General features: G+C 36.1%; 1 protein-coding gene across 7 annotated transcripts in view; it reads right to left on the reverse strand.

Annotated features, from left to right (window-relative positions):
• Window positions 1–14,100, reverse strand: part of ABI2 (abl interactor 2) — a 95,925-nt gene extending 81,825 nt beyond the window's left edge. For 3 of the 7 annotated variants that reach the window (XM_023536246.1, XM_023536247.1, XM_023536244.1), the window contains exon 1: window positions 13,745–14,099. In XM_023536246.1, coding sequence (XP_023392014.1) covers window positions 13,745–13,861 — 117 coding nt within the window. In that variant the 5' untranslated portion in view covers window positions 13,862–14,099. Of the gene's footprint in view, window positions 1–13,744 lie in introns of all 7 variants that reach the window. The other 4 variants (XM_011369695.2, XM_011369694.2, XM_011369697.2 and 1 more) reach the window with 3 other exon arrangements.
• Window positions 14,101–23,876: the final 9,776 nt, after the last annotated feature.

A 23,876-nucleotide genomic window follows, 5' to 3' on the forward strand; every position in this document is an offset into this window, starting at 1 on the left:
TGTCAAGAAATAAGATATCATTAGGAAATCATCATTTTACAGTCATCATAGCATAATTAGCCCTAAATTAAAACACTCCACTGGTGCCACCAAACAAATAACTGTTTCAGGCAAAAACCATAAATGGATATGAAAACATGAGAAAAGTAATTATTACAAAAAGGAAAAATGCTATCTTTACATAACAGAAATATGCCAAACACTACTTAAAACAAGTAGTCGAACTTAACACCAACAATAATGGGACACGCTTCTAATATGATGCGCAGCACTGAAAACATATCACTTTTCTGTCAAATATGCAAAATGCATAAACTAAATATAAATCACAGGTAAACATTCAGAGCAAATCAAATGGAAGGACATTCTAAAAGAAAAAGCAAACAGAAGAAAACACTGGCATATACTCTTCAAATGTCAGTGTAATGAAAATATAGAAAAGCCAAGGAAGTATTCTAACGTGGCATGACAAGTAAGTGCAATAAGAAAACCCAAACTGGATCCTGAATTGGAAGGAGAAAAATATTCTGCTAAAAAGGATATTACTGGTACAGTTGGCAGACACTGGAGTTCAGGAGATGGAATTAAGAAGCTGAGAAGACCAAGCCAATTAGAATTAACAAATCAAAAGTATCAGAAAGTTGCAAAGAGAGATCCAGAGAATGTGCATAATGTCCACCTTGATCAATCAGTGCATGCATATGAGAAAACTACCCAAGGATGAAGAAAGAATCACCCAAGAGGATTAAAAGGAAGAGTGCCCAGTGCTCATACAGAATAGGAAAGAGTACGTGTTCCTACCAACCAAAATGGAAAACTTCCCCAATCCATGTGGCACTTGTTAGACTTCGCAGAAAGTTCTTGCCTTAAGATTAGTGGGGAATAATTAGCCCTAAACATTCCACTGGTCCCACGAAACAAATCTTAAAAGACTCGAAAGGATCAAACAGTTTTCAAGTAACTTAACTGTATATACGAACAAAGCCCAGAATGTTTACAGGAATGTAAAAAAGATTCAGCACCCAATAAAGTAATAACCACAGTGACAGGTATTCAAAGATTACCAGACATGTAAAGAAGAAAATATGACCAATAATGAAGAGAAAAATCAATTAAACCCATCTGAACTGACATAAATGTTAAAATTAGCAAAAAAGGCATTAAAATAGTTATTATAATTGTATCTTATTCATTTAAAAAGTTAAGTAGAGGCCTGGACAATATAAAAAGACCAATATCTAACTCCTAGAGATGAAAACTATGTCTGAGACAAAGAATAAATCGAATAGAATTAATGACAGAAGACATTACAAAAAAAGATCAATGAACTTGAAGATATAACAACATAATTTCTCCAAAATAAAGCAGAGAAAAAAAAATTTTAATGAAAAGCTGTGGAACAAGCTGTGGTATAATAGGTTATTGAAGTTCTCTATAGAGAGGAGAGTCAACAGAAAAAATATTTGACAAAATAATGCATTAAAAATTTTCCAAATTTGATGAAAGCCCTACATTCACAGCTCAAAGTAGTACAATGAAATTTGAACACGAGAAGCAGGAAAACCATATCAATGCATACCAAAATCAAACTGCTTTAAAAAAGTGATAGAAAATCTTCCAAGCAGCCAGAAAAATAAGGCATTACCCAACAAATGAACAAAGATAAATATGACACGAATTTTTCATTTGAAACCATGTAAGCCAGAGAATAGTAGGCACCATCTTTAAAATACTGAAAGTAAAGTACTGTCCAAGAATTCGATACTCAACAAAATTACCTTTCAAAAATGAAGACAAATATAAAAATGATTTTTATATTTATCATAATAGGGCATGAAATGTAAAAAGTTAAGAAATTTCACCCTAAAGCAATTAAGTTTTGGGACAAAGTCTTTGAACCCAAGATATCTATAACTAGTATGTCACTATTTCTAGAAAATTAAAATATAACTGAATGTTTGCGAATGTGAACTACAACTTTACATAATACATTTTAGTCATATAAGCTTTGAAATTCTGTTTAACTAGAAAAATGCTACCATAATACAATTGTAGTTCAATAGAACATGTGAAATTAGTATGCAAAAAATCCTAGCACCACATATAAGAGCATCTTTGAACCTCAAATACAGTCAGATCTCGTCCTATCAAAATATTTTAAAATTAAAACACGGACCAGTTAAAGACATACCCCAAAAGAGCAGTGTAAAAGGATGGCAAAACATTTAAGTCATCAATATACAAAAATAATAATTGTAGTAATAGCAAACACTTATATAATGTGTATCTTTGTAAGACAAACAGTTCTTCATATTTAACATAACAAATCGAAACGCACTGTGTCAAGTGGCAGTATTTTAAGTGTTTAAGAGATAATGTTCATTAATTTAGTGGCACATAAATGGTGTATCTTAAAAACTGAGTATTAGATTTGATTAAAGATGTATTGTTTTAGCTGTATTAACTCATTTAAACTTCACAATTACCCTACGACATAGTTATTATAATTGTACTGTAACTTCCTGGTCACAGTATTTAATTAGCAAAATTAATAAAACCCGCATATTTTCAGGGTTTTTGTAACTTATTTAGTCATCGCAACATGAAAAGAAATTTAAGGTTTTTTAAATAATGATATAAGCATTTATAAAGTCCTTTTGCAAACACAAATATAGCACATAGCAAAGTTCACAAAAAGTAGTCAATACACAATATATGCCTGTTTGACAAAGCTTGCTCATTACAGCAAATTTCTAGATGTTAGACCAAACTTCCTGTAAGTGCCAATTTTTTTAAAAATCTATCTTACAATCAAACAATGTCACCTTATAAACAGACTAAAAGTAAAATAAACCTCAATAGATGTGGGAAAAAGCATAAGACAAAATGCAACATCAATTCATAGTCTTAAAAAATCGTCTTAGCAAACTAAGAATAAAAGAGTACTTCCCCAACATGATAAAAAGCATCCACACAAAACTTATAGCTAAAATACTTGATGGTTGAAGACTAGCTGTTTTCCTAAGACTGAGAACAAGTGATGGACATAGGCTCTCACCACTTTTATTCAACATCATATTGGAGGTCCTAGTGCCAAAAGGCAAGAAAGGGAAATAAAAGGGAAAAAAAATGGAAAGCGAGAAATAAAACCATCTTTATTTGCTGATGACATAATTGTCTACGTTTTAAAAAATCCAAAAGCATCTTCAAAAAACACTACTATGTTTGATATATAAATTTAGCAAGGTCACAGAACAAAAAAGGTCAATATACAAAAGTCAATCCTTTTTGGGTATCCTAGTAATGAACAATGAGAAACTCAAATTTTTAAAAAGAGTACTATTTACTATGGCACCAAAAATTACAAAATTAGAGATAAATGTAACAAAATATGCAAAATTTGTATGTATTCTAAGGACTACAATGATAAGAAACATCAAAGATGACCTAAATATAGAAAAATATCAAGTCCACAGATTGGAAGACTCCATATTTTCAAAATATCAATTTGCCCCAAAATGATCTACAGAGTAAATGCAATTCCATTCAAAATCCCAGCAGAATTGCAGAAATTAACAAAACATATATGGAAAAAGCAAAGGACCTAGACTACCAAAATAATTCTGATAAGAGAGTCAACGATTCAGATTACTTGACCCTAAGTCTTAATATAAAGCTATAGCATAGTATGGGCAAATACGCACACAGATCAAAGGGACAAAATAGAGTCCAAACTAGACCCAAACACATATGGTCAATTAATTTTCAGCCAAAGTGCCAAGGGAATTTAATGGAGAAAGGAGTCTTTTCCACAAATGGTTCTTGAACAGTCATTTGCAAAAAACAAACAAAACACCTGTGGACCCATATTTCTCACACCATGTAGAAAAAATTCTAAATGGATCACTTATCTGTAAAATCAAAAACTACAAAATTTCTAGAAGAAAAAAAAAGGAAAACATCTTTGTGACTTTCAATTAAACAAAGATTTCTTAGCTACATCAAAAACATGAACTAAGAAAAGAAAAAATTGATACACTGGACTCCATCGAAATTAAAAACTTCTGCTCTGTGAAAGACACTATGAAAATAAAAAGACAAGCCACATGCTGTGAGAAAATATTCACAGAATACATACCTATTAAGTATTTGTATCCAGAACATATAAGGAACTCTCAAAACCCAACAATAAAAAAAAAAACTATAAAAAATGGACAAAAGATTTGAACAAGCTTCACCAAAGATGATATACAGATGGCAAAAAAACACATAAAAAAATGCTTAACATCATTAGTCATTAGGAAAATGCAAAATAAAACCAGTGAGGTATCACTAACATGTTAAAATAGCTAAAATTTAAAAATCTAACAAAACCAAGTGCTGACGAGGATGGAGAGCAACTAGAACTTTGCTGGTGGGAATGTAATATAGTACTATCATTTTGGAAAAGAGTTCGGCACTTTCTATAACCCAGTAATCTCACTGTTAGATATTTACTGTCAAGGCAAAGATAATGCAAGACCTGACAGCTCTGCTCAAGCCCAACAAGCCCTTATTAGATTCAGGAAGTCTACTATTTATATAAAGAGCAAAAGGAAGAGGAGCAAAAGTTGAGACTCTTGTGCAGAGCGACACGAAAACAAAAGGGGCCATATGACTGCAACATGGATGATATACCACTGTGTTGCTGAGGAGCCAATGCCATGTTGCAGCTGAAGTTTTACAGCCTGCAGCAGTACAACAAGAGGGTACAACAGAAGCCTCATCTCATCAGAACCAGGAGGTGATGAGAAACTAGCAAGACAGCTTCTTCTGTAAAAAAAGGAGAAAGAAAAGGCCTGGTAGCAGCTCCTCACAAACCTCCCATAATCTCATATTCCAAGGGGATCACAATATGCTTTGGCAACTCAGATCACCTGCAGTTCAAGCCTTGCCTATGTGTTCTACATGGATATACATGCAATGTCATCAGGGTACCATGGTGGAGCCAATTCTTTAAATTTACTCAAGTGAGATAAAGACATATGTCCCATCAACACCTGTTGGCATGTTTATAGCTGTATTCACCTTGGCTAAAACTAGAAAATTTTATGTAGTGTTGGTCATGTAACTGTATAAGTTTGTCAAAATAAATAAACCTTTACCCCTAAAAAAGGGTAAAGTATATTTGTAGTATATATGTATTATACGTCAATAAACCTAACTTTAAAAATCAAATGAGAAAAAAAATCCGTTGTAAATGATTCAAGGTAAACTGTTTTGTAGTGCAAAATCTTTATATAGAAGTCTATTACTTATATAAGAAGAAATAAAAAGCAAAATTCTGTTCTTTGCAAGGTAATAACTGCATAGCTGCACTCTAAGTAATGTTTAGAGTATGAATGTTGCTTATGATACCTAAGGGGAAAAAACTGCAAAAGAAATTTAGAGGTAATTACATTCAAGTCTATAAAATAATTCAGTGTAAAGTCTCTAGTACATTCAAGTATGTATTTCTGACATTCAGCAACTGTTTAATTAGTGTCTACTATATGCACACCATGTGCCTAATAGAAGGATATTAAAAATTTAAGATACGACTCTAGCCTCTAGAAGCTTTGTATGTATGTGGAGAAGGAATACAAAAGAAATGAAAAATTCAAAGCAGGAGGTGTTGTACTTCGTGAAGCCAATCTATTAATAAGTCCCATAAAAATTCAACCACAAGCTATCAAAAGTCTACAAATAGTCCAATATAATTTTCAAAATACTTCCATTCACCCACCAAAAGATTACATTTACTCACTTACTGCTATCAAAATTCCTTGCATTTTAAAAGGAAAGTAACACTAAAGGCTCTAATGCTCAAAATATCTCTGCTATATATTCTACGCATGAGAAAATCAATTTGGTTATAAACCATTTTCTGGGAAAGGAAAGAGGATCCCGAATGAAGCAAACCTATCACACATTCATATATTAATCATACCAAGGTAAGAAGACAGTAAAGGAAGAATTTATGAATTGTTTGAGTAAAAAGCAATTTCCATTCAAAAAGCTCTTCAAGGTAGGGCAACAAATGAAGTGCAGTTGAAATCCTTAGATCAATAAAGGGAATTAAGAGGCCAATTAAGTACCTTGGAGAAGAAAGTGTAGAAAGTACATGGATAATAAAATTATTAAAAAAATTATTTAAAAATTAAATTTAAAATGTATTAAATTTAAGTTTAATTTTTTTGTAATTATAAAGAGTAAAGGGCTCAGTATATAATTAAGTCTATGTCTGCAATCCTGTCAAAGGTATTGATAGTGACTGTCTTTTTCACTGAAAATCCAATCACCAAATGTCTCTGCTAGGAATTCAGGATTAGTTCCTTTAAGAATTGTAAACATTGATCAAATCCTGATAACCTAAATCACCTCAATGGAGGCAAATTCAGCCTGATGTCCACCGATGTGGTTCACTCCTCTCTGGAGGTAAAAGACAAAAGTCATAGGAAAGGATGTAAATATTAGTCCTCAAACTTCTACTCTCAAATGACTTCCTCTCTCTCCTTCATCATTCTTAGTACTTTTAAGATTCCTCTATTTGTGAAAACAAACGGAACTCAAACATAAACACAAACCTCCTTTCTTCATACTCTATGACACCCATAAAGAAACAAAGTCAAGCCTAGCACTATAAAAGTTTCTTATTAAAGCAAGACAGGTGATATAGAACACGAACCCATTTTTGTAAAAAAAAAAAAAAAAAAAAAATATATATATATATATATAGTACAATTGTGTATATCAGACTTAAAAGTATAAATACCAAATTTGTATTCAAATGATTAGACAATTTTAAGTTTAATACCTATTTGTATTTTCTAATAATTTTTCAATAATGATCATGTATTCTATGATTTTTTTAAATCTAAATTTCAAATCTTTACATCATTTTAATAATTAATTTTTATGAAACTGGTAACAGTCATGATTCTATAATCTCCTTATAAATTTTTCATGCAATTTTTAAAGAATTCTGGAAGTATCCTTGCTGATAAAAAAAAAAAACAAAATAAAGCTATTAATGTCTCTCTTATTCAAATGCAAGAGAAATAATTCAGATAAAATTTTAAGGTAAATTCGTAATTTCCGTTCTGAGCAAATCCATATTATTGGATGATTTTGCTCTTGATCCAAATAATGGACAATGGAATTTTACTATGTATCTATGTGAATTATTGCTCACAAAAAGCAACAATAAAAAAAAGTAAATATGAACAAATTGGTTTTTCAGATTTACTTAACAATAAATTTATTTCATCTACCAAAATACTAAAGCAACTCATATCATAAAGTTCTATTTATAAAAATGTAGATTCCAAGTTAATTAAAACATTTTTTTTAATTTCTGGAAACTTCCTAGATTAGGCATCAATGTTTATATTAATGAGTGGAGAAAAAAAGAAACATAAGTTTTACATGTATCTCAAAAAAAAAAAAAAATCCTTAATGCTTAAACTCTGTGCTTGCCTCCTCCCATGACCACCTCAAAATTACAGACCACCACCATCGAGAATTGTCTGAAGTCTAGCTGAACAGAAGTCCTGTAACTAAAGGCATAGAGAAGAAGCCACCTCAAAACTGGTAGGAGGGGCAGAGATGTGGAATGGGCTGGGTCCACACCCATATGTGACCGTTAAAAACTGAAAGAACTATTTCAGCTGTGGAGGTCTTCCTTTGAGGAGTGAGTCCCAGCCCCACACCAGGATCCCCAGCCCAAGGTTCCAGGGCTAGGAAGAGAAATCCCCAGAACTTCTGGCTATGAAAACCAGCGGAGATTGTGGCTGCGTGAGAGGGCTGTTGGAGTCCCAAGCATTCTCTTAAAGGACCCACGCATACATTTACTCACTGATGGACTCACTCGCTGAACTCCAGCACTGGGGCAGCAGCTTGAAAGATGCCAGGGACATACAAGAAAAAATTGAATTGTATGGCTTCAGGGAGAGGGTTGGAGGGGCAGCAATGGTGGTAGAAGTGCTGTCTCCAAGACAGCAGTGCTGATATGAGTCATTGCTCCTTTGTTGAGCCCTCCAACCACCCAGCCTGCACATGCAGATGAGCACCATGTCTGAGTCTCCATCAACATAGCTAACACATTTTCACCATGCCTGGTAATTCCTTGAGACCCCAACTTGCAGACCCACCCAAGCCATTTCCAGTGGCTTTTCCATACAAACAGCCTGTCTTGGCTCATGCTGTTGCACTTCTAAAATCTCTCAATGATTCACGAACCCCAACCAAGTAGCATTTGGCCTTGGCATGCCCCATACCTCTTGCTAAACAGCTCTAAGCCTGGCACTAGGAGCAGCCAACCTGAGTTTGCAGCTTAGCCTCTCCCAAGCACCTCCAAGCCCAGCACAAGTGGCAATCATCTGCAGATCACTTTATAGCTCATACCAAGTATCCCCAGGCATGGCACAGGCAGCGGCTTTCTTGGCCTGCAACAGAGCCCCTCCTAAGAAGCCGCAGAACCAACACACCCAGTGGCCAGCTTCAGACCAGCCAGAGCACCACCTAACGACCTCCACAAACAACACAGCCAAAGGGCAGACCCAGCAGGCACTAAAGCCCCGCTAAAGTGAATCCTGCTCTGTAAGGTTAATCCCTGCTCAACAGCTCCTCCACTGTAGTAATGGCCAGTCCTCACAACCAATCAGCCCGAGGGTCGATTCCTCCACTGATATGTCAATAGCAATCAAGGCTCAACTACAATAGAAGAGCACACACTGCCCACACAAGGGGCACACCTGGAGCACTTGACTCAGGTGACCAGGGAGACTGAACCACTGGGCATCACAGAACATCTATTACAAAAAGCTACTCTGAGATCAAGAGACATAGCAGCTCTACAGCTCTACCTAACATGTAAAACAAACACAGGGAGGCAGCCAAAATGAGGAGACAAAGAAACATGCCCAAATGAAAGATCAGAACAAAGCTTAAGAAAAAGAATTAAACAAAATGGAGACAAGCAACCTACCAGATGCAGAATTCAAAATGCTGGTTGTAATGATGCTCAGTGATCTCAGTGAGAACTTCAACAAAGAAATAAGAAGCAAAAAAATGGAAATAGGAAACATAAAAACGAACCAGTCAGAAGTGAAGACTACAATAACCGAAATGAAGACTACATTAGAGGGAATCAATAGATTAAATGTAGAGGATCGAATCAGCAATTTAGAAGATAAGGTAGCAAAACCCACCCAATCAGAACAGCAACAAGAAAAAAAAAAATGAGGATAATTTAAGGGGCCTCTGGGACAACACCAAGTGTAACAACATTCACATCATAGGGGTACCAGAAAGAGAGTAAGAACTTAAAAACCTATTTAAAGAAATAATGACAAAAAACTTTCCTAACCTGGCAAAGGAAATAGATATAACAAGCCCAGGAAGCACAGAGTCCCAAAGAGGCCCACAACAAGACATCATAATTAAAATGGCAAAGGTTAAAGACAAAGAGAGATTTTAAAAGCAGCAAGAGAAAAGCAGTTATCTACAAGGGAGCTCCCATAAGACTGTCAGCCAATTTCATAACAGAAACTTCACAGGCCAGAAGGATTGACACAAAATATTCAAAGTGATGAAAAGCAAGGAATTACAAGTGACGCTATATTTAGAATTTAAAGACAGATAAAAAGCTTCCCAGAAAAGAAAAAGCTAAAGTTGTTCATCGCCACCAAACCAGTATTACAAGAAATGTTAAATGGGCTGTTTTAAGAAAAAAAAATTCAAAAATACAAATAATAAAATGACAATAACTACATATCTGTCAACATTACTCTAAATGTGAACAGATTAAATGCTCCAATCAAAAGACACAGGGTGGCTGAATGGATAAGAAAACAAGACTCTAACATACATATGCTGCCTACAAGAGACTCACTTTAGATTGAAAGACATACACAGACTGAAAGTAAAGGGATAGAAAAAGATATTTCATCGAAATGGAAACAAACGAAAAGCTGGGATAGCAATATTTGTACTAGAAAAAACAGACTTTAAAATAAAGGCTATATATAACAAGAGACAAGGAAGGACCCAGCAATTCCACTTCTGGGTATTTATCTAAAGAAAACTCAAAACACTTATTCAAAAAGACATATGCATAAATATGTTCATTGCAGCACTATTTATACTGCAGTCAAAATATGGAGGCAATCTAAGAGTCCATCAATAGATGAATGAATAAAGAACTTGTACATATATACAGTGGAACGCACTCAGCCATAAAAAAGAATGAAATATTTCCTTCTGCAACAACATGGATAAACCTAGAGGGATTATGCTCAGTGAGATAAGTCAGAGAAATACAAATACCATACGATTTCACTTAGATGTGGAATCTAAAAAACAAAATAAACCAACAAAGAAAAGAGAAACAAATTCATAGATAGAAAACATTTTGATGGTTGCCAGATGAGACGGGGGTTAGGGGAATGGGTGAAGGAGTGAAGAAACTGAGAGGTACAAATTGGTAGTTACAAAATCGTCATGGAGATGTAAACCATAGCATAAGCAAGAGAGTCCATAACATTGTAAGAATTATGTATGGTGTCAGGTACTAGATTTATCAGGTGAGCACCTCATAAGTTATATAAATGTCTAATTCTATGTTATACACCTGAAACTAATATTGTATGTCAACTGTAATTGAAAAATAAAAAAATTTTAAAAAATTCTTAACAATTACTAAGTTCTTTTTTATAGGCAAGAAATAAAGAACACTAATCTGGTAAACATCAGCAAGTTGTAGTTATAATTATCATCACATTTTAGAAAAATACTTTGACTTTTTTTCTACAGGTTGAAATAATAAAACAAAAATCATCTAAATTTTTACTAAAGATGATTTTTAAGTTTCTAATGTTACCTACGTTAGTAACCTGGAAAACTACTTACAACCCTGCTCTGCTCTATCTGTAGGTTTTGTGTGTAGGTTCATACTGGCAATGTCTGACCACTCCTACTGGGGATAATATATCGGAAGGATATTTTTACGACAGAAAATTTAAACAGTACTATTGTTTTCAGAAGGACAGTGCAATCATTTTCCCTCCTTTGCTCAATTTCATATAACATAATCCAAATTTAGAATATTCTTATTTATCTTAATTTCTGGATAGTCCTATGCATAAAACCAGCTATTTAACACTGAGCAAAGAACCTTACCTTTTGTTACATATGATCAACAAATCTGTCCTTTTTCTGCTTTACAAGCAAAAATTATATATTTCCACAAGATAAAATGAGTGTTTGATTAGTTAACTTGAGCTGGATATTAGGGTATAATGCTATATAATAAGGCTAAATTGACCGTCTGGTCACTGATCCCACCAGTTAACTTCATCTATGGCAGGGTCACAGGCAGCATCAAAACCTTTGCTAGTCAGTTCTTTGGACTGCAAGGAAAGCCAGCCAAATGTGCAGCTAAGTCAGCACAAATCACTATCACCATGTTCTGTTTATCAACTTTACTATAAACAAATCATGTAAGAGCTGGAATCTGGGAGAGAAAACCAATAATATACTCACCGGATCATAAAACATGATAATCTAAAAGGTAGAAATGTAAAATCTATTTTAGATGCTAAATCGAATAAATATTTTAAAATCCAAATCCATTTCTATTAATCAATATTTATATTCTGAATTTTAAAATGCCACCACAATAAATTTTGAGTCCCAATGCTAAGACAAATGGTGGCAGTAACATTCTTTTCAACTAGAGGAAATGTACAAAATATATAAAAAGACAACGATCGCCAATCCCTTTAACCTGTCAGCTTTATTAATCCAAATACTTTTTTTACCTTTACGTTACAATTGTAATCTAAGAGGAACTATACCTTGAAATACAACAAAAATTACCTTCCAAAGAGAGACAAATCTGTTTCTTTACTTACTGGTAATAAATGTAAGACAATCACTTTTACACCCTCAATTTCTCTTCTGACCTTTAATTCTTTCCAGTAATACGGTGCACAAGGCAATGGAATCACTTTAGTCCTTTAGATTTGCCTCTTCTAGAGAATGTGAATTCCCTGAGACAGCATAGCTGCTTTCAGTCCTTCTCACCTGCAGTCCATTACACAGTATAAACTAACACACTACATGGTTTTCATTTGCTCTCTCCTATATGCAGCTGCTCCTATTAACTGCACTGTGGAATTCTGTAGACACTAGGTGTATCTCATCAACCTTTAACACACTCTGCCAGGCCATAGAAGACTTTTGAATACATTTCGTGGAAAATTGAGCAACTGAACCTTTAAATCTCTCCTACCCCACTCAGCATCAGTAAAGCACCCTACAAATATGGACAACTGTATTTTTCTGTGAATCTTTGACCCAAGATATATTCTTCCTTTTCCTTCTAGCCATACTTTCAACTGCCTCTAAAAGCCTTGGATTCCGTCTGGTTCATTCTCCAACACAAATATTTCCTACACGATAATACAGAGGTCAATATATGTCTAATCAAGTAAAATCTCACAATACCTAATCCTTGATTAACCATGCAATCCTTACAAAACTTATGAATCTATAAATTTTAACACTTTTAAAAATTTTATACTGACTTGAGAATGCTTCCCAATATAGCTAATGTTAATAAGAAGGATGCCAGGAGAAAGAGAGATGAGAGCAGGTTAAAAAAGACTACGGTCAAGAACAATTTAACATACTTTTTCCATTTCCACCTTTGTCTCAAGAGAATTTAATTGGGAAGAAAAAAAAATGTAATTCAGAATCAGCCATAAAGAAAACAAAAGATGCTGAATTTGCAAACTGTGAGCTTTAACCTAGTCTTTCAAGTAATTTTTAAATAATTTTTAAAAATCTAGACTCTTGCTTCATCCGAATGCAGCTAAATCTCGTCTCACCCAGTATCCTCCTCCTCCATACATACACATAGCGCTACCACTATGAGTCCCTGTGCCAAACCAACCATCACGGGAAAAATTAAACCATGAGGATCATTTCCTAATTGACTCTGAAAAATAGTCACAATTCTTTTTCCCACAGGAAAATAAATTACCCATTCTAATGGGATGGGGGCGGGATAAGCTTATCATACAGTTTCTCAGTCTTCAAGGGAAGAAAATAGCAATAACTTCCAACAAGAGACAACTGCTCTTTTACTGTATCCCCGGCTAGAACCTAAAAGACAAGCAAAAAAAAAAAAAAAAAAAACCCACAAACAACAACAAAAAATAGTCTCGAGGCATTCATATGAATAGAAAACCGAGACACTTCACTTTGCGATAACATAGCCCCTGAAAAATCCTCCAGAGCTTTGGGGGAGGGGGTGCCCCATCAATCGCCCTAACACACCTGCCATATAGGAGAGCAGGATTCTGTCAAAAAGAAAATGCCACTCTCCGCCTCCGCCGCCATCCCGAAAATTGACTGGCAGCAAATGCGGGGGCGACCTAGGGCAGGAGAAGCGAAAAGGCGGGGACACCACACATACACCGCACTATGGACTGATTCATGGCTTTTAAAAATGTTTGAAGGCTACAATTTCCTCCAACCGGAGGAATCTCACCCATTCACCCACCCTGCTCCTCCCCCTACCCACCGCGGGCTCAGCTGGGCCGTGTCCCCGCCGCGGCTTCGGCCCCGCTCCCCTACGCCCCCCGCAGGCCCGGGGGTCCCCCACGCGCCGCTCGCCAGCCCCAGGCCCCGCGCGCCCAGGCCAGGAGATGCGTCGCACCTGGATGTAGTTGTTCTCGCAGTAATCGGCCACTCGCTCCAGATTCGTGTAACTGTCGAAGAGGGCCCGGCGGCCCCCCGGGATTTCCTCCTCCAGCAGCATCTGCAGCTCCGCCATCTTCACATCCTCCTCCTCCTCATGCAGACCGCAGAGGTAGCGGCGGCAGCAGCGCCAGGGAAACCCAACGCTGGGAGAGGAGGAGCAGCGACGCCAGCGGCAACTCGGGAGGAGCGAGAAACACCCCTCCGCGCACTACAGGGGAGGGGGCAGCAGGAACGGGGGCGGGGCGCGAGCCGACGGACTCCGAGGACGGTCACCGCGGCGACAGCCGGCCGGGGGCGCGCACGCGCGCTCGTCTCTCTCCGCCCCCGGGCGCCTGAAAAAGATTCCCACCCTCGGCCGCCCAGCCCGCCCCTCCCCCACTTCCGGCGTCTCCTAGCGACGACTGGAGTGGGGATGCGCGCGGGAGTCGGACGCGCGGTTAACCCTTCGGCCCCCACAGGTTGCGTGGCTCGGGAAGTCCCCCGCCGGCCTTTGTTCGTCTGACGTGAACGCGCCGCCGGGCCCCGCTGTCCTCTCGCGTGCGCCCTCCGCGACTACCTCGGCTTTATTCTCAACCTGTGGCCGAGCGCTGTGGTCACTGGCCCGAGGGATAATGTCAGTCCACAAAACTTCTGTGCAGCTTTAAGTGCCGCCTTACTTTTCATTTTTCTCCTCATCATTTTTCTCCTCATCTTTTGAACTCATCCATCTTCTTTGGGACAGATAAGTAAATTCCAATTTTCTAATCCTAGATTTCTCGCACTTCGGCTCCCCCACTTCCCACCCCCCAACTTATTTGCCCGCTAAAGCTGTTTTCCCCCGCCAGGTTAGCCTCTGTGCTAACCTGGACCTCAGCTTTTTCTCTCTCTCTTCCTTTGACTCCCTTTCTCACAGACAACTTTTTCTTTCATTTCCCTAGTTCTGTCAACTTCGCTGTCGTTTCTTCGTGGATTCAGTAGTTTCGAAAACGGTATTATTGGTACTAATTTCCTTTCTCACAGGGCTGTCATATGGATAAAATTAAAGTTTATGTAAAAGCATCTGGAAAAACGTTGTATGCCACAAAAATTCAAGGTAGATCATTTTGATTTTGCAGTTTATTCCCAGATGCTGTATCTTTTTTTCCTGAATCTATTCTTCCACACAGTGTAATCTTAAAAAACTGAAATTCCTGACAACTGCTGAGATGAAGTCGATGACCTTTACTTATACTATGGAAAGTCAAAGCTGACTACATCCGTAGTGTAGAACAGGATCCATGATTTCAACTCTAGTTCTTGCTTTTGTGATCTTGTTCCTCTTACAGTGATCCCTTTTGTTCCCAGATGATAAGGAAACTACATTATTCTTTCTCAAAATATTTTAATGCCATGCCATTACAAATTTCTGGAGCAATCTCTGATATTATATTGGTTTATGAAAAACATTAGCAAATTGTTGAGTTTTCACCGTGGAACCAAATTAAAGACGTTGATCCAGTCTAACTAGTTTTATTCTTAACCACTTTAAACCTCTTCTGTGTTAGTGGTTCTCAAACTTAAGTGTGAGGAGCTTATTAAAAATGAAAGCTGTAGGGTCACTCTCCAGAGATTCATTAGAGAGCAGTAGTGATGGAATGGGGTACTTAAATGGCACACAAATTTGCTTCGGGGAATAAGACACTTATGAATAATCAAGTGAATAAAACATAGATAAAGCCTAACATTCTTTCAAATACTGCTTAACAATTACCTCAAAAAACAAATCTTGTGGGATAATTTGTCACCTTGAATCACTGCGTGAAGATTCTAGTACTTTCTCAAATTAATTTTGAAAACCTCTTTGGATTTTGGCTTTCACATCTGAGAAATCAAAAGGTTAAACTCAGGTCAGTTCTCAAACTTCACTGTGGAATGGAATTACCAGGAGGGTTTTGGAAACGAGGAGTGGACTGCTAGGTTCCACCCCCGAATTTCTGATTCAGATGCATAGCCCTATTTCTAATGAGTGTCCAGTGATGCAGATGAAACTGCCCTGGCTCAGATGGTATGTGATTCCAATTTCTGGCAGCTGGGAATCTCCACTAAGAGGGGAGCTTTAACACTCAGCAGAATCTAAAGACCCAAGGACATGGATAGACACTTCTGCTGCCACCAAGACAATATAAGAAAAAGGGAAGACAAACCACAAGATCTATAAAAATACATATATCATGTGTATATATTATCTGAGTGGTGAATTGTGGAGTGTTTTGTTTTTGCTCATCTTAATTTTCTAAAATGAACATGTATTATTTTTCAAGTATGGTCTCCCCAAATCGGAGAGAATACTTTTATTAATGCAGCCCAAGATAACATTTTTAAGCAGTTTTATCATCAGCTTGATTCAAAGTAAGCATTAAAACTTCCTATACTTTTTTACATATTAACCCAGTCATGCCAAATACAGTTGATTTTTATTTTTTTTATTTTTTATTTTATTTCTTTTCAGGCGAGGCAACCTTTGGTTGACCTCATGGATTGCAAGAAACTTGTCATCTTATAATCCCTTTTTTTTTTTTTTAATCGCCTACAGCTCCTAGTCGTCCTAGGTGGTCTCCCACCTGCCCCTGCTTAGCTTAGGAGATCAGACAGGATCGGGCTTGTTCAGGGTGGCATGGCTGTAGACTTTTTTAATTTATTTTTTTTTTAGGTGAGGCAGCCCTTGGCTGACCTCAGATGGCAAGGACCTTGTCAGTTTATAATCTTTTTTTTTTTTTTTTAATTTTAACTTTTTTACGCGGACAGCACCTGGTCTTCCTAGGTGGTCTCCCATCCAAATACTACTCAGGCCCGACCCAGTTGATTTTTTTAAAAAATCTAATTGCAGTTCTTTATATTTATTTCAAGTAAATTATATCTTAGCTTTGTCCCAAATTTGAATAAGAATGTTGAACAAGTCAAGGCCACTATCAATATCTTAAATTTGGCCAGTTGTGAATGTACCTTAGGCACAGTTATCCAACATTTCATCATCATAGCCACAAGACTAGTGAGAAAGTGTCATTCTTCTGCTGAAATAAAAATGCACTATGTGGAATTCCCCTGATGTATATATATCATGCTAGTAACTCTATTAAATGAGGAAAGTAATATAAAGTACATAATATAAAGCCTGATAGTGTGGGTCCTAAAGAAATGTTGCATAACTGAATTGTTTATGTTGTTTGTTTTACAACATCTAGAAGACATACCCACTCACTCCAGACTTTCAGATTCTACCTGCACACCATTGATGTGCTAATTATTCATAAACATTGTTTTCATCAACTCTTTGCCCTCAAATTTTCAGTCTCTCTTTTAAATGACATCAACCTATCAACTTTAGTATCCTTAGTAAGAGTGTCAAGTAGTAGTTAATGCTACTGTATTTTCTCATACATTTTTAAAATTTGTTAATGAATAGCATATGGTACCTAAATACCAGCTGTTTCATATCCATACAATGGTAGTTTCTATAATATCCCTTTTCTTGGTTATACATTAAATGTTTGGAAACTTATTAAATAAGAAACTCTTAATGTCTTTCTTCTTCATGAAGATACTTTGGACAGTTTTCCTTTTTTACCTTGAGAATTTCAAAACCAGTTTTCTGGCTGCTATATGATTTTATCAGGCAATACTAAATTGGACATATATATGTACATAATTTTATATATACATATATATTGGATGAATGAAAATGTAGGAGTATATCTTTCAATTAAATTTAAAATAATTCCTTTTTGTGCAATTAAGTTCCCTATTAGAGATATCACACAATACTCAGGAGAAATGCAAGCAGAGTTTTTTATTCAAATAATGACATGGTTAACTGAGTTTCCATTCTCACCTAAAACAAGAAAAATAATTATCAGTGTTTAATATTTTCATAGTATTTATACACGTTTGAGTTTTAATCAGGTTTAAGATAATCGGTAAATTTTAAAATCAAGTGTATATATTTTGAACATACTAAATCTTTGAAACCAGTGTTCTGTATATGATCCAAATGGATGGAATCTAAGTTCTATGTTTTTAGGCAAGTTTTATCATCTGAAACTTTGGTTTCAGTTTTAGTGATATAAACTTTGGTCTAAGTTTTAGGAATATTTATTTAATGGATAAAAATGTGCCACACTATTTGTTTAAAAAAGCATTACTGTACAATAGAGCATTCCATGGGTTATAGCTGTATGAATACACATTTTTAAGAAATAAGTTAATTTTTAGTCCCTTTATTATGGAAATTACAAACATACAATATGGAGAATGGTATAATGAATACACAAATACTCATTAGCTATAACAATAGCTATTTTACCTTCTCATAGTATTGTTAAAGAATTTTAAAATTATAGTAATCATGACATTTAAACTCTACTTTAGAATATATCTCTAAAAAATAAGGACATTTTGTTATATAACCACGATATTGTGAGCATACCCAACAAAATCAATAATCTCATACTATCCAATACCCAATAAAAAGCATTTTTTCAACAAGAAATTACTCTTATAAAGAGAAGAAATACCATATACTCAAGATACAACCTGGCAGGATTATATTTAAGTACTTATTATTCTGTAATGATTTCTTGTGAGTCACACCAAAATAACTCCCTTCCCTGTGGGGAAAAAAATTTTTTTAAATAAAACCATGAGTAAACACTGTAAATATGAAATTATTCATAATTTATTTCTTACTATGCTTTAATACCATTAGTACCTGTATGCTGAATATTAACTTACCTACAGCATGTATGATTTCCAAAGCTGCCCACTTTTTTATAACAATATGTTTCTTGTCAGTTTCTGTAATATTGCAAAAGGTTATACTTTGACAAGATTGCTAACTAAACACCATAGTGTATGGTATAACTTTCACTTGTGTAGTAAGTACAAGATTGATGAAAATAAGGATATTCTTGAGCACTGATTGGTGTATTGATGAAATGCAATGTAGAAAAGGTTAATAGGAAGAAGTAATTTTATGTAGCCTCTTGGAAAGGAGGACAGAATAATTTTGATATTTCAAAATGGCAGGGAACACTGAATTTAACTACACTTAAAATACATTAGTAGGATTTCTTCATTCCTCCTCCACAGGAATTAACAATATATTTCTCACAGATTTCTGTTAGCAACTTCTATTACCTAAATATCTACCCAGATGAATAAGTGAATAACTCATATCACTGAAATATTTCATAGGATTTTATGATGTTTCAGGGAAAAATACCATTTTACCTTCCTGCGGAAAAATCTTTGGCCAATTTTATTAAAATACAGGAAAATAAGTGTTCCATTGTGCTGGCTGGAAAATTACTGCTTGGCTATTGCCCATGGGAACATAGGCTATCACCCATGGGAACATAACATTCTAACAATAAGCTTTCTCCTTCTGCACCCCCGCTTGCACACCTGACCTGTGAGTTGACAGGTAGTGAATAAGAGAAAAATAGACCATTGTGTTTAAGACAGAATGAGGAATGGGATTTAGGGCTTAAAAACTCTGTACCTCTACATTTCGGGGCTGCTTAATTTGGGGTCTGCGTACCCCTGGCAGACCCAGCTGGCTGAATAAAGAGCGTGTTTCCTATAACTCACTGATTTCTGGTGGTCCGTGTGTCTTTCGGGGGCTAGCGGCTACAACACCATCAGCATGATGATGTCTAAGATGAGATTTTTAGTGAACTAAAGCACTTGTTCAACTTTAATAAATATGTATACAATCAAATTGCTTTTCTTGGGTTTGAATCTATTCACAGGCTATTTTGTAAATAATTTTAAGACATTCCAGAGAGGTTTAAATCACTCAATGATAAATCATAAACAAAACATAAGGTTTACAAGGACAACTAGCATACAACCAAGAAGTATAGCCCTCAAAAACCACTGAGTCATAGCACCAAGTCACGTAAGGTCAGATGTGTCCAAGGGCCAGCCAGCTTCATGGGCTACAACCAGTGCAGACCCACAGAACCCCACTGCTCAGAAGGGCCCTATACTAGAAGATGAATGCTTTGAGGGCAACATAGCAAAATTCTTAAATATCTTGTTTTTGAATTTGTGTTTTGTAAGTGAAGTCCAATGGGACCATGGAGCACACACTGGGGGCTTGGAGCCTATGTTCTTGCCTCCCACACTGGTTCTCAGTGACCTGCACTCTGTTCCTTGCAACCCACCTGGTCTTTCTCTTCCCACTGCCGCTAGTGACACACTGCTGCCTTCTGCCCGAGGCAGTAACAGGACTGCATTAGCAGAGAGTTGGTGACCGTGGCCAAGGCCCCATATGTTCATTTTGCACCAGGCTCCACAAATTACTTACTCAGCCCTGATTGTGCCTCTTAAACTCAAAAAACTTTATTAAAATCATAGCATAGACTGTGTGACATCTTTTTCAAGTGTTTGTTTTTAGGACACTATTATCCTATTTCAGTTATCAATAACATAGTATGCTAATTTAGTAGGTTCTTTTTGCTTAGGAGGGCCTTATCTTTAAATTCTTCCTTCAGAGAATAAGATGAAACTAAATCACATTTTGAACAAGTTTAAAAAAAATCTGTATGAGCCTGATCAAATTCCCATACAAAATAACCTCTTTCAACATGAATTTCCCTTATATAAGGGGGTAGGATTAGAAAATATCCATGGATTCTTTTAAATGTAGCATAACATTACAAAATCTATTAAAACTAAAGTAAATCAAGATAATAGAGCATACATCTGACCTCAATTAGTTAACTGTCTTCAGGTGTTCTTAATTATAAAACATTAATTTTTTAAAACTATCACAGAGGAACTAAAATATAAAACAGAGTTCTTTAACAAGCATCTCAAAATTTCAAGCACCCATGTTAAGAGTTCTTGAGTAAAAGTCCTAGGTACTGTTATTAAAAGGTACCAATGACTATCTCCTTCTTCCACTGCTAAATAAATTCTCTTTCCAGAATTAAGGAGAGAGTTCCTTCCTAGTAAACTTTGGATTTCCCAAATCCTACTACCTTTCTCGTGGCCCTTGATGTGCAAAACAGAGCTTGGTAGACAAGGGGATCTGAAGTATGGTAAAAGGAAGTGGTCTGATAATGGTCTCTCTCTACCATTGCTGGATTGGGGTGTTTCTGTCCACATGCCTGGCCATTGTAGAGAAGATGAGAAGAGACGGAGATATGAGATGGAGATATGAGATGGGAGATGGGAGGGGGAGGGAGAGGAGGAGGGGGAGAAGGAGAGGATAGAGGAGAGGAGAGGAAAGGAGAGGAGAGGGGTGGAGAGGAGAGGAGAGGGGTGGGGAGGGGAGGGGAGGGGAGGAAGAGATGACCTAGAGATGAGATTTAGATGATCCCAGGTAGGCTGGGTCAGTTCGGGGCTGACCAAAAGATTTGGTCCAGAATTTCCCAAATTTCCTCCTATAGGGCTCTCCTATAAGTCTTCTTAATAAGAAAACAAAACCAACCAACCAAACAAACAAAAAACCCCAGAAACTCAGAACAGACTCATGGTTCTATCTAAAATTTCATTTTGGGTTTGAAACCAGATCAATCTCTTGATCATGGAGAGAGCCAGATGACATTTATTTTGGTGGAACCACTATGCTATAGAACTGTCCTATTGCTTGATTTGCATTTCCTCAAATTATATAATTCCCATAAGGCACCATGCAGATAGAAATATACCACAGTGACCAATTCTTGTGATTAAACCCTGTATTGGAAAAGATGAAAATCTCAAAGAGACAGACATAAAATTTATACACACATTAAGAAAGGTTGTCATGGCAACTTTGCTTGAAGATATGTATTTTTAAATCTAAGTAAATTTAACATTCAAAACACATTTGCATCTCCCTCAAAGGTTCTGTATCAGGAATATATATATATTTTAATTTCCAATTCTTTCTGAATCTACACCTCCTTGAAAGCTTAACAAAATGCTGTGAATATAATAGTGGTATAGACTTAAGCATGAATCTCCAGAAAGATATGAGAAAAATCCAAAGTAAAAACCCAATAACATTACCACACCCAGAAACTCTAGGCTTCTCTAAATTTTTAGGTTGTGAGCAAATGATGCTACATAATCTTTACGAGGTCCTTTTAAGCTCTAAAAATCCAATTATCTATTAGCCGATGACCTTGCCAACAGAATCAACAAATCATGAAAGCTGAACACACCTAATGCTGTTGTAAAACTAAACAATTCATACAAATGACTATAATAAACATTGATCTTTAACCTAGTCCAACCAATTCTCAGCTTTATTTCTCCTCACTCTGAAAGTTCTCCAGTGATTTAGCATCAGTGTTGACAGTTTTCCTTGATAAGACACCAAATTTAATCCTCTGGCCCATACACTAAAAACAAAAATAATGATTTGACTCCCAACACTTCCTTGTGCTTCTTCTCCCACTACAGCCTATAACAGAAGCCCTTTTTCTTTGTCATGTAGTCAACAAGTTCCTTTTTGTGTCCCTTTCAGCCACTAACCTAAAGGGTCCTTGAGCTGCTTCCAAACCCAGGACCTAGAGAGCTCTGAGTGCTGGAAAGTTAAGCTTTGGTACATTAAGAATTTGGGGTTTTCCCTCATGGATGAAGCAAAGAAGAGAGAGAACACAATAATAATGTCATGTCTGATTCGTTCACTGCTGTATCCCCAGTGCCTAGCATAAGATATGACACACGTTAAGGGCTCAAGAAAAAACCTGACGCTATTCTAAATAGGCCCCATTTCTTTAGAAAGGAAAGGAAAGGAAGTCAAGTCAGGTGTATAGGAGACAATCAGCAGAGCTAGAGGGTGATGTACCCTGACGGAGAAAAGAGCGGTAAGGGAGTGAGAGAATATGGAATTCAAGTGGTTTGGTTCTAAGACTGTGGTCATTCCCAGTCTAGAGAATCTCTGGACCATGCAGAATTTAAGGAACTACCTAAGACATGTTCCTTGAGATTCCTATTTGTCTCAGGATCGTGTTGGTCCAAATTCATTCTGGTCTACAGAACACCACTTCTGTGAAACACTGGTTTTCCAGGATAATAGGTATAACTGGAAAAAGGGGTACCCTTTTCAAATATATTTGGAACACTGAGTGTTAAACCAAGTTAAAATAGGTTTCTTTACAGAACTTCTTCAGCAATTCCAGTATATTAATATATATTATAAATATCCGGGAATATAGAATGGAGAATGAGTTTGAATATGATCCAAAATCTTTTCCCTAGAGTATCTCACAGAATAGTGTTCCATGAGACACTTAATGCTCTCACTAACCTAATAAGAAACTCCAATCCTTAAACATTTCCTGGTTTAATGATGATTGATAAGATATGGGAGAAACAAAGAACTATTTAACAACTATTTTGGTTGATATTTTATATAACTATAGCCTACTATAAATCTATATGTTCACATCTAATACAGGCATCACTGAAAGATGTTTACACAAAAGTAATCCTAAATACTTCAAGTAATGAGGTACTTAGCATATCATAAAGCACTAATAGCATTACAGGTAGTTTGGCTACTTGGAGATCTTTTTCAACTATTCAATAATTCCATTTACTTTATTCTAGGTGCACAAAAAACCTCAATGAAGACTCATTCATTTATTCAAAAATATTTATTGATTACCTTTTTGAAGAGAGGAACTTTACAATTTTATCTATCATGCAGTTACAATGGTGAGGTAGCCGTTTCATTCCCTACTATCATGTGTTAAAAATTAAAACGAATTTGCAAGTATTTTAGATATAAATGTGTGTGTGTGTTTTAATTACTCGATAGGATATTTGTGACTATTTGTTCATGGCATTTTATCACATGCTATAACAATATCCATTCCCAATCTTTAGAAAGATAGCCACCAAATGGTAAATTGATTAAATGGGAAGTGGAACTGGAAAAAGGAATGTATTTCCTGCCTTTTATTTCCTGGGTGTTTTAAAAAATAGTTCTCAACTCGAAACTTACAGTTATCCATTCATTATTATAAAATTCTATAAATCAAGTATTAAATTGATTTCTATTTTAAATGTCTATTCCCCCCAAAAAAGTATATTCCCTGAAGCCCTTACAAAAATTAAGTAACAAAGGAAAA

This window comes from Pteropus vampyrus, unplaced genomic scaffold (genome assembly GCF_000151845.1).
Source record: "Pteropus vampyrus isolate Shadow unplaced genomic scaffold, Pvam_2.0 Scaffold152, whole genome shotgun sequence".
Taxonomy (NCBI): Eukaryota; Metazoa; Chordata; class Mammalia; order Chiroptera; family Pteropodidae; genus Pteropus; species Pteropus vampyrus.